Genomic DNA, 16698 nt, shown 5'->3' with positions numbered 1-16698 from the left:
TCGCTACAGAAAATAAACTGGTGTGAGCTAGCACGGCCATCTACGAGCTAGAGACCACAGCTGAGAGATCATTCTACGATAACTACTAGAAACTTTAGTCTGCAGCACCAACCCTCTCTACTGCTTAACAGGCAGTGGCCTAACCCTAGAGCCAGCTTGTATACAGCATAGAAGACATCCCGAAGCGACGTCCCGAGACAGAGCCGGATGACTCATCCTTCTGAGTGCCAGTCCTACCGGCACCTTCGACATCACGGAGGTCACGGTCCTACGACCACCAGAAGAAGACCCAACGTGCTAGCTGCTAAGAAAAAAAGTAGACAATACAATAGGAACACTATATTATTCACTCATTAATTAGCAATCTAGGATAAGAATGAATTTTGTAAATTAATACATCTACTTCATTTCTCGATTAAATTTTTTTTCATAAGTTAATGGTATCTTTTGTAAATTTATATTAATTAAATCATTTTAATTTACAAATTTAATCTACTGTTCTTTTCTGTTAGTTGCGGTGTGCCTTTTATATATCTTGTATGTTTGAGCGGGATAAATAAATCAAATTTCCCCTAAACGAGCCCAAAATTAATTATTAAAACATTTCGTCACTGTCTCTGTAAAAATATGTTGGCACGTGTAAGAAGATGTACACGATGCAAGGGAGATAATTACGATTAACGGCTACATCATGATAGTCTTTGACACTAATAGTGCTGCGCGGCGCTATCCGGCCCTCGATGCAAGACCGCCTTTAGGCATAATAGGCAGCCGCCTAGGGTCTCCAATTCGTGGCGGCCTCGCATAGGACTAAAAAAAAAATTAAGGCAAAAAATGGGAAACTTGGATCAGATCTCTATGACTCTATGCTCACTAGTGTCTCTACTACAGAACTCATAAGTTATTTGTCGATTTTGATTTAGAAGCGGGTAGGTTTTTAATAAATTGCGTAGGCCCTAATTATATTTTTTGGCTTTTTTTTTTTTTTTTTAATTTGGGGCCATCTAATTCTTTTCGCCTAGGGCCTCCAATTATCCAAAGCCGGCCCTGCTTCTGTCCGCTGTTGTGACAAACTGTCACAAACATAATAGAGAGCTTGCATTAACTCTTTATCTCCAGAGGGAAAGAGGAAAAATTCTGTAATTATCCTTACGTAATAATCTTTACGCGAGGCCCAGTGTCTGAGCGGTAAAGCGCTTGGAGTCCGAAACGAGAATTCGAATCCTTTCTGGGATTTTTTAATTTTGGGATATTTGGGCGCTTCTGAGTCCACCCAGCTCCAATGGGTACCCGACATTAGTTGGGGAAAAGTAAAGGTAATTGGTCGTTGTGCTGGCCACATGACACCCTGCTCGTTAAACGGTGGCCATAGAAACAGATGACCTTAACATCATCTGCCCCATAGATCGCAGGGTCTAAAAAGGAAACTTTTCTTGAAATAAATAATTACCGGTATTGGAAATTTATTTGGTGGTCAGATCACGACAACAAAATCTAGGGCCTTCCTCAGTCGCGAAGTGACTATGGATCATGAAAGTCTGGGAATTAGCTATGTTCTGAACGTATCTTCCCCCCCCCCCCCCCCACCCCAGCTGATGAGTGCTAAGGGAACTGCAGGTGCCGATACATTTTGATTTTGCTAGCAGCGGCGTCTCATGTTCTTCAATGGTACATGTAAAAGCACAAACTATTCTAAGATTATTTAATGCACAAGAAAAGATTATCGAGAAACAAGAATGGAGCTCTTCTTTTAATGAAATCAAAGTTCTGCATATGATGACGAATTTAAGCTTCATGACCATGTAATAATATTTACAAAAACAACAATAACAATGCAAGAATGTAAAAAGAGATGTTTATTTTCCCCAACCCACTAGTCAATAAAAATAATCCTTGTAAAATGACTCAGCCTCAAATGGTTAAATAAATTGGTTTGGAAGGGTTCATATTGGAATATGACAAAGTATTAGACCATGATTTATGATTCTCCATGAGTGGCAGCATGTCTTATTTACAGCTCATCTGCTGCCCGCCTTACTGTCTATGATAGTGTATTTATCTTGTTCTGTTGTTGCTTTGAGAGGTAATTAATTGAGTCTTTGTCAAATCAACAACCTGATGCTTTTTTTTATTTGTCTTTGCCTCATTACAGGTGTTGGTGAGGAGAAGGTGGTGGCATGTGGGTGGAGTTGGGGTGGATGGTTTCACTGTATGACATGGGTGAGGGAGGGTCAAACTCATGTGTAGTGAACACTACATGATTGGCTAGATTCTTTTTTGGATGGATCAGTGGTTCCCAAACTTTTTTCCCTTAATGGAACACTTTGCACACTCTTATTAGTTAACGGAACACTTTGCTAATTCTTTTTAGAGAGATTAATTCATGTGGTGGTCTACTAATTAATTATTCCAGTAGTTCGTGGAACACTTACTCAGGCCTCGTGGAACATCAGGGTTTGGGAAACACTGATCTAGATGATCATGTAAGACACAACATTATCTAGCTAGGCGGTTGTTGCTATTATTGCCATGGTCAGGGCTTTTTTTTTTATTTCATCCTATCAACTGTATCAATTCCCTCTCATTGAAATAAATATTGTCTTCTAGAACTGCTGTTATCCTATGTAACAGAGATAAGCATGACACAGAAGAAGAAAAAAACGAGAGAATAAGCCTCTTCTTTGATTTGCTAGTGCAGAACGGCTTAAGATAGAAAGAAATTGAGAACCTTGGTTACAGAGAAATTGAGAACCTTGGTTACAGAGAAATTGAGAACCTTGGTTACAGAGAAATTGAGAACCTTGGTTTTGTGCTAGTCTTCAGTGAACAAGCTTTATCTTTAATTCGCTAGTGCAGATGGCTTAAGACAGAGAGAAATAGAGAACCTTGGTTACAGAGAAATTGAGAACCTTGGTTTTGTGCATTGTCACAGCAGCTTTATAACACAGGATATTATAGCATTATGGAAAGGAGTTTTATCTCTCTATCTTCAGTTAGAAGCTCATCAAAGGGGATACAACTAGTGTAATTACAAAGTAGTACAATGATCAATAAAACAATGCCACTAAACACTTACAGTAAACCTAATTAAAAAAAAAAAATTATTTTGATAATGAAATGTAAAAAAAAAAAAAACTTTCATAACACAAATTCCTGATTTACTGTAAACATTCTATTTTTATATTTGACTAAATAACTAAATCTGTATTCAGCTGTATTTCTTCCCAATAACACAGTTAGGTATTTCTTTCTTTATAAGTAACTGGAGATATGACATGCATGTACAAATTAACAAGAATGACTAGATGAAAACATGGATACCAGTAAGTATATAAGGTGTAATTTAAAAAAAAAAAATATTTTTGTTGCACCAAAATTGTCTTTGCTCTTAAATCTTGAATCAAGTAACATTTTTTTTTGTAACCGTTTTCTTAGAAAACTACTTTATCTCCATCAAAAGAATTCTGCCTATATGCTAAAATTGCTCATCAAATATTATACACAGAATGAAAAATTACTGACATGAACTAACTGAAAATTGTGTATATGATAAATTTACAATAATGATAATAAAAAATCTAGCACATGTTGTAAACCATAGTTGGAGACACTTGATTAAAATAATACATTTTTAATGACTGTGTTAATAGCTAGGTACAACAACATAATTTTAACTCAGCGATACAAATTATTTGTTTCAGCAAAATGATATTATGTTTTACAAGATGATATAGATCTACACATTATAAGCTGTATAAAAGATCTTTAAGTTTGGCCTTTTCTGTCAAATAAAATACAAATATCCTAGCCCATGATAATAAATGCACAGATAAATAGTATATGATATAATTAAGCTACAATATTGTTTTAAGTTCTGAAAGAACTGATTATATTAGTTCTTTCGAATTTTAAAAAATATATTTGAAGAATATTCAACCTTTATTTAAATGCTTTTTTTTTTTCTTACTGCTAAAAGCAAACTTGGTTGTGATCCCCTATGACTCATTTGTATCAGTGAATGAATCCATAATATGGGCAAGTTGAGACCCATGTTAAAGTCTTGAGTTGACACTAGACGCTTGGCATCCCAACAGTTCCAATACCATCTTGGCTGTCTCCAGAGCGCAGCCCCAGTGAATGGTGATACCTGAGCCACCAAATCCATAATTGTGAACAACCTGAAATATCAATGAATACCGTAGTTTAATAGTTTTAGAACTAGTAGGCACAGAGGCTGCCGTCAACACTAAAATATCTCTATAACAAGTTGCAAGGTATTAAAAGGTCATAATTTGGATTGCAGAATTTATTATTAAGACTTAACAATTAACATCAAAACAGATATGTTTTTTTTTAACACATAATGGTTTTTAACAATGAAAAAAAAGGTAGAGTATACATGTAATTTAAATCTTTTCTGTTTATGTTCATAAATGTAAAAGTGAAGAGATTAGAAACAGGATAAATACAGCAATTGGCTCCCACAATGACCTGCTAACCACTGTCAAAAAATGCAAACTTAATCTCTATGGTCAAATCACAAAGTCCTTAGGGCTCGCAAAGACCTTCCTTCAGAGAAAACTACCAGGAAAAAGAAGACAAGGCAGACAGAAAAAGCAATGGGAAGTAAACATAAAAGAATGGTCAGGCCTGTCATTGAATGAAATTCTATCCAAGGCAAAAGACAGAGAAGAATGAAGAAAGACAGATCTTGAGTGGTGCCCCAATGGTTCAACAAACTTAAGGTGAATAGGTTTGTTGTGAATAAGTTAGATGTGAATATCTTAGAAGTGAATTCATTAGAAGTGAATGTGTTAGAAGTGAATGCGTTAGAAGTGAATATGTTCAAATATATTCTATGAAACATAATGTTTATAAAGCAATTATTTTGTGACCAACTACAAGAGTGTTAAGTAAACAATGATCAACTGCCCTTTATAAAATATTTTACATGTTTCAGATGTTCCTTCAGAGTTGAAGATAATCTCTATCCTATCCCAAACCTCCTGCAGGATGACAGGGGATGGCAGCAGGAAGGGTATGAATCTGTGACCATCAAGACAAATGAACAACAGTCCAGCCCACATATTGCACAACCAGGCAGCCATTCACTTTTCCTAGCTGAGGCCACATACCCACTTTATCTCAAACTAGTTTTAGCTGGTTGACCTGCTTTCTATAATATGTCTACTGAGTCTCTCACCAGAGGCTACAATACTAACATGTAAAAGCTTAATTCAAATCTAATGTAGGATTAGATTTAAACATGTCGCAAAATTTAGTTGTTCATGAAATGTTAAGAGAGACAACTAGGAAATACCTTCATTTTCTTATCTCCAACTTGAATGATTTCTTTTTCCAGCCTTACATTATCTCTTGAAGGTCGCAGACCTGCCCATTCCCTCACTTTTTTTGCTTTCTGAAATGAATTGTGAAGAAGGAATAAAGGTTTGTTTTTTTTAAATAAAGAGTATTTCATCTTATTGGTATTTTATTTAAATGCATTTGAAGTATAACATAATATGTAAATGGAACTAAGTTTTGTGAATTCAATTCAAAACTTTGTCTTTAACCAAAAAGAACAAATGCTGTCATGATGCCATATAAGTAGTGAGGATTATTTGTTGCTTTTACTATAATGAAACTAAGTATGTATTTACATATAAACTAAAAGCAAAACAAAAAAATTAAGAACACAAAGGGGGAATAATAATTTTTATGAATTAGAAACATCTTTCCAATAGAGGGTAACACTAATTTGTTTTTACAAAACCTAAAATTTAAAAAGAAATCAAATAAATAACATGTACACAGGTATAACAATCATAATATTAGAATATTAACTTACACTTAACACAGGCATGACCTGGCATGCTGTCTCCCAGATTTTAGTGGAGTCTTGATCATCTATAGTGGTTCTCCAGTCTCCCTTTTGGGCTGTACCACCCACAACTATTTCACTTGTGCTGTCAATTAAACATTATTTAGTATTACATTATTTAATTACACAATACACACCAATCAGTAATATATCATTTAGTAATACATTGTCCAGTTATAGATAATTCAGCAATACATTATTCAGAATTACTCATTCAGTGACACATCAATCAGTAATATATCATCCAGTTATACATTTTGTTTGAGGTAATAGGGTTGTCCAGTTAGACTCCATTCAGTAATGCATCATTCAAATCTTTCAGAAATATTTTCATATAAAAATCACACTTGGCATAAGAAAAATCAAATTGAAATAAACATTAGATGATATTTACCAGATTTTGAAGTAACACAAGGACTACATGTAAACAATTGTTAAAACAAAACAAAACAACAACAACCAACAACATTAACTTTACCCTGGTAGGATGTAGGAGTAGTCAGCCATTCCACTCTTTGGTTTGTAAAAGTAAAAATGTTTCACCCAAGGTGCTATAACCTAAACACATTTTCAATAAAATTGAAAAACAGATCAACAGAACTTGTGAGCTAAACACTCAACACAAAAAGAATAAAAAGATATCACATTTAACATTACAGCTTTAAAGAATAAATAGCATTGATTAAGAATCTTATGTGTCTGTTATAATAGCAAGCAATGCACATTTTTATTTCCCTAAATTAAATTATTTAATGCAAACATAAAATGATTTATATTTATATTTTAAAAAAGACAATAAAATATACATGTGCATATAGAGAAATATTTTTATTTTATATATAGTTATTGCCCTTCTACATAGAGAAACATTTTTTTTTATTTAGTTATCTCCCTTCAGTCAAATCAGCTGTAGATCTCTATGTCAGTAAAAAAAGAAAAAAAAATATTTTTTTTTTTCCTTAGAAAAAAAATCTATATGTAAGATTAATTATGGTAGTAATAATTAAGCAATGATAATTTTAATATCATAGATAAAACAGCATTTAAAAAAATCATTTTTTTATAGCTTGAAAGAACAGGTGGTGTTAAAAAAAAAGTTCACCATTAGGCCTACATATCAATCAATACAAAACATTACAAAATTTAGTGTTATACTGTGGCTTAATGGCCTCACAATTATAATAACCAATCTGAGCCCTAACTCACCTGTTTCATCATGATCTAGTCACCTAAACAGTGCACAAACACTTTTTTCTACACCTTAATGACCCATGGAGGCGCGGTGGCTGAGCGGTAAAGCATTTGGCTTCCAAACTGGGTGTTCTGGGTTCAAATCCTAATGAAGACTGGGATTTTTAATTTCAGGATCTTTGGGTGCCTCTTGAGTCCACCCAGCTCTAATGGGTACCTGACATAAGTTGGGGAAAAGTAAAGGCGGTTGGTCGTTGTGCTGGCCACATGACACCCTCGTAAACCGTAGGTCACTGAAACAGATGACCTTTACATCATCTGCCCTATAGACCACAAGGTCTGAAAGGGGAACTTTACTTTACTTTTTTTAATGACTCATACTTAAATAAAATTAACTGCACTTACCCAAAGACCCAACAATGAGCAGGTCCTATTCTAATGAAGCTAATGGTCTATGCATTAAAAGGACTTAATGTAATGAAATTAATGATTCATCCATAAAAAGGAACACTTGTAAAGATCTAATAAATGAAACCTGTTTTATTCATTCTAATGATTTATCCTCAAGTAATAAAATTCTGCTCATGATAATAACCTTCCGGGAAAAAGACCTTAAATATTGTACTCAACCTAATGAATAGTTTACAAAAGGTACCCAAATGACATTCACCTTGGTGTCATCTTCTCATGAAGGACCTATTATACTCATTCTAAATGTTGCTCCAGAGTACACATTTTATTTTACTGACCAAAAGTACCTCCCCATGAGAAAAAAACTATGTTACTCACTATAATGACCTGCCCATGCTACTCAGAAAAATGATGTCCAAGAGGACCTAATGTACTCACTCTTATGACTTGACCTCGAGTAGGGCCTATCTCTTTATCCTGAAGGAGTTCTCGAGCTCCCAGACTGCAGCAAGTAACAATCAAATCACAGTCCTGAGCAACCTTATGCATAAAATAATTTAAAACAATCAAGAAAACAAATTTTAAAAAGGTTAGAGTACATGGATGTGGCAATACATAGACTTTGTATTGATACATAGACTTTGTATTGATACATAGACTTTGGCAATACATAGAATTTGGCAATACATTGAATTTGGAAATACATAAACTTTAGATGCTGATAGTGATTTTTATTAAGTCCGCTCAAAACAAATGCCAACCTGGCAACTTTTGGGAAAATAAAAAGTAGCTGGTCATTGCGCTGGCCACATAATATAATTGTTAATAGTTGTCATTGGGAAAAGATGCTCTTTGTAGGCCCCAGAAAACTCATAAAGAGTCTTTGAGAAGAAAAAATGTCAGATTTATTGATTGTAGCATTTATATTTATGTGGTTTTTACCTTGGATGCATAATTTATTTATTAATAATTCATAATAATAATTCATGTGATAATAATTATCTTCATTGTACCATTAACAATATATATATATATATATATTTATGTGCTAAAAAGTGCTATCGATGATGAAGTCAAGAAAAAAAAAATATTATCAGTCAATCACAACACCTACTTGATTAAGATTTGTTATTTTTGCCTTTCGGACTTTACCGCCATTCTCTTTGAACCTAAAAAAAAAAAAGTTTTTCCTTAATTGTCAAGCAAGTTTTAAAATTAAGGGTTATCAATATTTGCATGCAAGTTCATAATTACTAAATCTAAACTGGATATATATTCTACTTTCTAGATGTAGATAAGATATACAAGGAGATGCTCATTCTATGTGTAACTTATGTAACAGTAAAAATTTTAAAAATAATATTAACTAGGTTTAGATATATGTATAGATGTAGATCTGAATGCTAATACTAATGTTTTTTTCACATAAAACAAATATAAGGAAAAAGCCTCATACACAAAAATTATTATAATATTGAAAAAGATGTAGGAAATAAAAAGATTTTTAGAAGTGTACATTCTCACATAAATTATCAATACATTGTTTTGCTATGTAGACTCTACCTTCTCATTAGCCAGTGTAAGTAGGGAGTCACTTCAACTTGCACTGATGTATAAAAATAGCCAGCTCTAGAAAACATTAGGTGGGGGAAAAAACACAATTAGATCTATAAATAAAGGAATAAAAAAAATAACTTTCAAGAATTAAAAATTTATCAAAAGTTTTAAATATACCGGTCATGGGCGTAGCCAGGGGGGGGTTCTTGGGGTTCAAACCCCCCCCCCGAAATGAAATCCCCCCCCCCCGGGGGGGGGGGGGAATCGGAATTTAGTGACTGATTTTTTGCTTTGATTTTGTTTATTTTAGGTGAGATTTTAATACTAAACCATCACTTGCCCTAGCACAACCAAAGGGGTTTTGAGTTTAAAAACCCCTACCAGGGGGGTTCGAGTTTAAAAACCCCTACCAGGGGGGTTCGAGTTTAAAAACCCCTACCAGGGGGTTCGAGTTTAAAACCCCTACCAGAGCGGTTCGAGTTTAAAAACCCCTACTAGGGGTTTTGAGTTTTAAACCTACTACCAGGGGTTTTGAGTTTTAAACCCCATACCTGGGGTTTTTGCAGTTAACTCCCCCTCTTCTACAAAACAAAACAAAACAAAAATGCAAACGAAAATCCCCTAATTCCAAGAGCACAGTTAAGGAAGATTTTGATTTTAAAACCCCGTCTAAAATTTACGATAAACCCCCTCTTTAATATAAAAAAAAAGCTAATTACGCACTCAAAATGTTATGAGCGTAGCTAAATGGGTTTTGACTCAGTTTTGAGTTTAAACCCCACTTCAGTGGGGTTTGAAGGTAGAAAATACCTCTTTAATAATAAAAAAAAAGCAAATTATACACTAAAAATGTTATGAGTGTAGTCTATGGGGTTTTGCAAGGGGGTTTTGAGTTTCTTCTACAGATGGCTTTTTTTTTAAAGTTTAAAACCCCTCCAGATGGTTTTGAGTCTAAGATCCCCCTACAGAGCATTTTGAGGTGGAAAACCTCCAACAAAAGATTTTGACGATAAAACTTCTCTTTTCGATATAAAATCTAAAGCAAACTACAGTCACTTAATTCCAAGAGCGTATTCAAGAGAGGTTACACATTTTTACCAGTGGCAGGGCTCCATTAATAAACTGCAGTGAATAGTCATCTACCGAAATCGAAAAACACTAAATGTAGCTCAACAAAGATAGCTAAGACAGATTTTAGGAGTCAGTTATAGAGATCGGATCTAAATCAAGGAAATCCTATGCCGAACTGGGAGTCGACCCTTTAGTAAGATTGTGAGAGAACGACGCATGAGGTTTGCGGGACATGTTCTCCGACAAAATGAATTACGCATAAGAAGAGTTGCAATGATATCCTAGTACAACTTGGCGCCACTCATTCATGAGGTCCTCATGGTAGGTGGGAAGAGGCTTCAAACATTACCAGTGACAGATTTTTATGGAAACTGCTTGATGGCAAATGCTCCGAACGGCGTGGGAGGGTCTAAGTCAGTAAGAATAGCACATTAGGTTTTTGAAATAAAACTTTTTAATAGCATTAAAATGGACTGTAGATACCTCAGAATATGCATTTTGTTGGCTTTCAATACCAGATATAGTGCCTGGCGCTCCCCCAGACCCCCCTGCTATTAATGGCGGTGAGTCAACAATTTTATGGAAACAGCTTGATGGCAAATGCGCCGAACGACGAGGGAGGGTCTAAGTCAGTAAGAATAGCACATTAGGTTTTTGAAATAGAACTTTTTAATAGCAGGAAAATCCACTGTAGATACCTCAGAATATGCATTTTGTTGGTTTTCAATATCAGAAATAGTGCTTGGCGGCGGGGCTTCGCCCGCGCTGGGGGAGCTCCTAGCGCTCCCCCAGACCCCTTTGCTGGTAATGTCGGGGAATCTACAATTTTTTCACTAACTCATAGAAGAACCTATTCTAGGGCACAATAAACGTCTTCCGAAAGAATGAAGGGTCATAATGTAATAAAGATTATGTACACACACACACACACATAAATACATATAATTTTTTTTTCGCGGGGGGGGGGGGGGGTGTCGGGGGGGGGGGGAATTCACCCCCCCCAAAACCCCCCCCGAAAAAAAATCCTGGCTACGCCCATGATACCGGTACATGAAATGTGTTACATATAGTAACTAGTATTAGTGAGTTTGTTCATACTCTTATGCTATTACCTTTTGGCTTGTTCACTTTTTGGTTATTGATTTTAACATGATTAAATCAAAATACAGTAATTTAATTGACTGAAACTTCTCTATAAGACATGCGCTAGATTGTATTCATCTATAGACATGGAACGTGTGATGTTCAGTTCATTAGTCATTAGTTTCATTAAGTCCCCCGTGGTCATTGAGAGCAACATGGAACCAGTGTTAACTTTGACTAACATCAGGTGGCATATTTGTCGCACACACTTCATATTTAATCTATCATCTTATAAATTGCAGTTGTTACTTTCAAAAAGAAGAAAATTAAGTCCTATCAAATAAACAATTTAATTTTAACATGAGCTGTTTTCAAATGTATTGCATAAATCTATTGAAAAAGTTTTCAAAAGATTTGTTTTTTTCTAAAGCACAAAGAAAAAGATTTTTTTTACAAACATATATTCTAAAAAATACAAGCACTGTTTCTGTTTAATTTAAGTCATAAAAGAATTATCTCACTTAGGGTTGATTTTGGAAAATCTGGCCAACTCATCAGGTGTAAGTCTTCTGTATCCATCCACGAAATTTTTAAACCTGGGTTCTTCCTGAAAAAAACAAATGCACAAGATCAAGTGGATTAAAACAGACACACATAGACCAGATCTACATCCAATAAATAAATACAATAATTTGTGAAAAGGTTTAAATTACTAGAACTAACTTGTAATAAAAAATAGTATTTTCAATCCAGACACGTTTTTTTTTTCCCCAATAAAATTCAGATCAGATATATCCAGGGCCGGTTTCTTATCTTATATAATACAGACGTTACTTCAAAAAAGAAGATGATTACGTCCTACGCGTCATGCATTTAGTCATGCATATTAACCAATGACTTAAATTCTGCCAAGTCACTGGTTTTCCTGGCTAGCTCAGGCAACCCATTCCATGCTCTAATAGCACTAGGGAAGAAGGAGTATTTGTACAAATTTGTCCTAGCATATGGGACGAGGAATGTGCCTTTATCTTTGTGTCTTTCAGAGTATTTTATTAAATTTTGTTTTTGTATTTGAAGATTATGGTTCAGTGTTTTATGTATTATTGCTACTTTACTTTTGAGCCTTCTGTCCTGAAGGCTTTCTAAATTTAGTGATTTTACTAAAGGTGTTACTCTAGTCAAATGTGAATATTCGTTTGTTATGAATCGCACTGCTCTATTTTGTGTCTGTTCTAATTTCTTAATGTTTTCTTGAGTTGAGGGGTCCCAAACAGAGGATGCATATTCTATTATTGGCCTAACCAAGGTTAAATAACATTTTAGTTTTATGTTCTTATTTGATTTATAGAAATTTCTTTTAATAAATCCTAATGCTTTGTTTGATTTTTTTGTAGTTTCATCAATATGTGGATTCCATGACAGTTTTTCATTTATTATAACACCTAGGTATTTTGCGTTTTTAGTCTGTGTTACTGGTTTGCCATGAATAAGATAAGTGCAATTAATTTGTTTTAGTTTTTTTGCTAGTCGTAACAACTGACATTTTTCTGGGTGGAAAGACATGCTCCAATTTGATTCTCAATTCTGTAATTCATCTAATTCTCTTTGTAAAATATCTGTGTCTTGTGTTGTTTTTATTGTTCTATATATTATGCAATCGTCTGCAAATAATCTGACTTTTGTTCCTGAAGTAATGCAATTTGGTAAATCATTTATGTAAATTAAAAATAGTAGTGGACCCAAGACTGTTCCTTGAGGTAGACCTGAGTTTACTGTTATCGGTGTTGATTTAGAGCCATTTATTATTACAGTTTGTTCTCTCCCTATCAGAAAGTCTTTAATCCACTGATGCAGTGGACCATTAATGCCGAAATATTTTAATTTTTTAAGCAGGTCTTTTTTTTCGGAGGTCTGGAGGCCCTGTTGCAACGAAGGATCGGAGGTCCCTAATTATGTCTCTCAAAAATGTATTCCCAACAAATAAATTATTTCAACAAACAATGTAGTAATTTGTTAAAGTCGAATACAGTTTATCAAAAAACAAAATGAATGAAAGTTAGAAAGCTTTTTTTTTCTGTGTTGTGGTGGCCCCTCTCTTGTGGAGTCCCTGGGCAGGGCATTAGCCAAACAGCCCTGCCCAATTCTAGTCCTGTACATATCTAGATCTAGGACTAAATACTCAAGAGTAAAGTTAATGAAATTTTAAACTTTTGATCATAGCTTCTTTGTAGGCCTATCTACTATCTTTCGGTAATTTGAATGCCCACGATGAACTTTGGTATTATTATTAGGCTACTTAGTTCCTTAGCATGTTCCTTAGTCTATAGACTATGTATTTATAGAATAATAATTTATAATGATTTAAAGATAGATAGATCTAAATCTTTTAATCTACCTCTAACCCCCAACCTATAAAAGGCACTGACGACATAATAACAGAAAACCGTAAAAAGGCTGAAACCTTCAATAAATATTTTGCCAGCATTAACAAGTCAAAGCCAAGAAGACAACTGGACCAGGCCTTTAGTAATATCTTAAAGAAAGAAACACACTGAAACAACGCATAGATCAATTAACTTACATAAGTTGAGGTGAAATTAGGCTAGAATTGCTCTTAATAAAAATGATGGGACTTCTAAAGCAAATATCTTTAAAAGGATTCAGTACTGGTTTTATAGTATAAGTATGCCTACAAAGTTCCTCAATGACCCAACGTAGTCAAAGCAGCCTTAGCCTTAAACTAGTTTTCATCGTCTGCTGTTTTTATGTCAATAACAACGGAGTCTCCTCCCCTTCAATGGCATTGGAGAGCCACAACATTGGTCATCGGTGTGAGGGATAGAGATAAAGTCGACCTTGTATTAGCGTCCGTTAGATCAAAGGGCGAATTCTACACCACTATGTGAACCAAGATCACAAAGTTCCGAGACGAACGGAGAGAGGCCAGAGTTTTCCCTGATGGACGTAACAGACGAGCGCTTGGTCGAAACAGATCGACGTAACAAACAAAATCTAGATCTAATTCGTTACACTGGATTCTGGAGATCAAAGATTTCAAATTGACCACTGACTATCCCTGTTCTCCCCTTTCTTTTTATTCTCTTTTTTTTTTTTTTTTCGGCGGCGCCCCGAAGCTTACCCTCTCCTGTTAGCAACGCTGTCTGACGAAGTTTAAATAAATGTCACTATTGTTATGTACTAGTTTAGAGAGTAGGTTAGTTTTGTTAGTTAAATATATTGTGTATAGTTTTAGCGACGGTAAAAGTAATGACGTAGTAAGACAGACTAATGACGTAGTAGACTTAGGCGAACAAGAGACCAACATGGCGTTATGTTAGAAGTAGGTTGTGTTTTGAATAGTAGTTGAGTAGTAATTAGATATAGCGACGTTTTAGGAAGACTGGACGGATTTCCCAGTGGTTAATAAAGCATCATTTTATAGAACTGAATGTTGTTATCAAGTATATCTATTTTGTAATGTTATGTGGCTAATGTCAAGTAATAATTGATGCATAGTTCAATAGTTTATTAGTTGAAGTCAGATTAGATTAGCCCACAACACTATCAATGTTAACATTTCGACGTACCGGTATACTGGTCCATACTTAGGATCGTTCAGTAATGAAAATGTTCAAATAAAATGTATTTCCGATGTTAGTTGACTGACACGATGTCAGAGATGACACTACCACGTCATCGCCGAGGAAAGAAGCTGCTTAACGAAAGAATCATTTTTAAAAAAATTCCTCTTCATCAATGGCTCTAAACTAAACATTGAACTAAACTCAACAATGCGCATAATGTATTTTTTTTAACTGGACACATCCTCCCCCCCCCCCCCTGGAATTTTAGGCACCGAAACTTCAACACCGTTAAATTGGGCACTTTTTGACAAGGCGAAAATTAGGCAGCGGAAAATTAAATTAGGCACTCTTTAATAACAAACTTTTATTTTGAAGATAATTATATAAAAAATGTGTACGTATAGTTTATCCGAATTTAGGAAATTTAGGCACCGGATATTTAGGCACCGCGTATTTACGGATATTTAGGCACCGGATATTTAGGCACCCGGAAATTTAGGCACCCGGATATTTAGGCACCCGGAAATTTAGGCACCCGGATAATTAGGCACCCGGAAATTTAGGCACCGGATAATTAGGCACTTTTTGACAAGGCGGAAAATTAGGCACCGGATAATTAGGCACTCTTTAATTAGCAACCTTAATTTTGAAAGTAGTTTTAAAATGTTAACGTATATGTTATCCTTAGGCTATGGGCTATCGGTGACGTTATAAAAAAATAGCAACTATAATGATTCTAGCTAAAGAAAAGTTGAAACAAAATGGGAAAAAATGACAATCATGAGAATGTGTGGAAACAAAAGATATAGACATCACAGGATTCAGGGGAGGGTTGGTAGAGATGATACTCCGCTCATTGCTTCCGTCCATCACCAACCACTAAGGTTGACTGGTGAGTCTTTTTAAATTGATGATTATGCAAATTGTGTAAATATTTAGTTACTAATGTAAATACTTAGGATTAAAAAGTATTATAAAATATTGTTATTATGTCGGGGAGTGTTGGTGATAAATATAATCGCAATCACCCTCTGCTTGTGGAAAAGGGAGGGGTCGTACTCTTAAAATGGGATGGGCGGGGCGAGGGGGGGGGGGCGCACACACTCTCACTTAAATGAGTGGATTTCTCGCAGGTAGATGTAAACTTAGTCGTAAAAGTTACGTAGTGAATCTGAAGGCTACACACTGGACTAAAGGGTATGGAAACACAAAGGTGTTCAAATGGAAGTCTGGGGATTATATTTTAGAGGCCTTCCAAAAACTTTGGTAGACACATTTTTGTTAAAACCATCATAATAATAAGAACAGTAATAAAAATAATAATATATATAAGGGAAATGAAGATAGTTAAATTTCATTGGCAGTTTTGAAAGTTAGGGAAACGAGTGTTTTTTTTTTGTTTTTTTTTAATATGTGTGTGTGTGTGTGTTTAATAATGAGTGTATGAAACCTTTTTTGTCGTTGTTTTTTTTTTTTTTTTCATTCTGAAGAAAAAAATAATTGTATAAGGTAGGCCTACTGAACACAAAAGGAATGGAGGAATCATACCTTCTCGACAATTGTAGTAAATATATTTGGTTTATGATAGAGAAGGCGGGGTTAAATTGGAACATCAACAATCTTCTATAAGCAGAATAAGTATTAATAAGAGACCAATATTCCAAAAAAAAATTATATTTAAATTTTTTTAACTCATCTGTCTTTTCTATAAACTTTTTTTAAATTTTCAAAACATTATATTTTATCGTAATTTCTAGCCGTTTTGCGATTTCCATTGCTATTTATATAAATATTATATTACATAAATTTACATATAGGCCTATATTCAATAAAAGTTAATTACCACATTTGAAGGACGTAACACACCTATACACTCACACAATAGATCTTCCTAAAGGGGTTACCCATTAACAATATAAA

General features: G+C 34.6%; 1 protein-coding gene across 1 annotated transcript; it reads right to left on the bottom strand.

The window, feature by feature from the left end:
• Positions 1 to 1735: 1735 nt before the first annotated feature.
• On the bottom strand, positions 1736 to 11882 carry LOC106062007 (D-amino-acid oxidase-like). The gene is made up of 8 exons (XM_056030460.1): positions 11716 to 11882; positions 9047 to 9112; positions 8598 to 8652; positions 7922 to 8023; positions 6360 to 6439; positions 5849 to 5966; positions 5321 to 5419; positions 1736 to 4178 (listed from the first exon to the last, which is right to left on the bottom strand). Exons 2-8 carry the CDS (start codon positions 9052 to 9054, stop codon positions 4053 to 4055), a joined length of 588 nt encoding a protein of 195 aa, XP_055886435.1. The 5' UTR covers positions 9055 to 9112; positions 11716 to 11882; the 3' UTR covers positions 1736 to 4052.
• Between the last annotated feature and the right edge of the window lie 4816 nt (positions 11883 to 16698).

The sequence above is a fragment of the Biomphalaria glabrata genome, chromosome 5 (assembly GCF_947242115.1).
Source record: "Biomphalaria glabrata chromosome 5, xgBioGlab47.1, whole genome shotgun sequence".
Lineage (NCBI taxonomy): Eukaryota > Metazoa > Mollusca > Gastropoda > Planorbidae > Biomphalaria > Biomphalaria glabrata.
The sequence above is the reverse complement of the archived record's forward strand: the minus strand, read 5'-3'. Positions and strand labels throughout refer to the sequence as shown.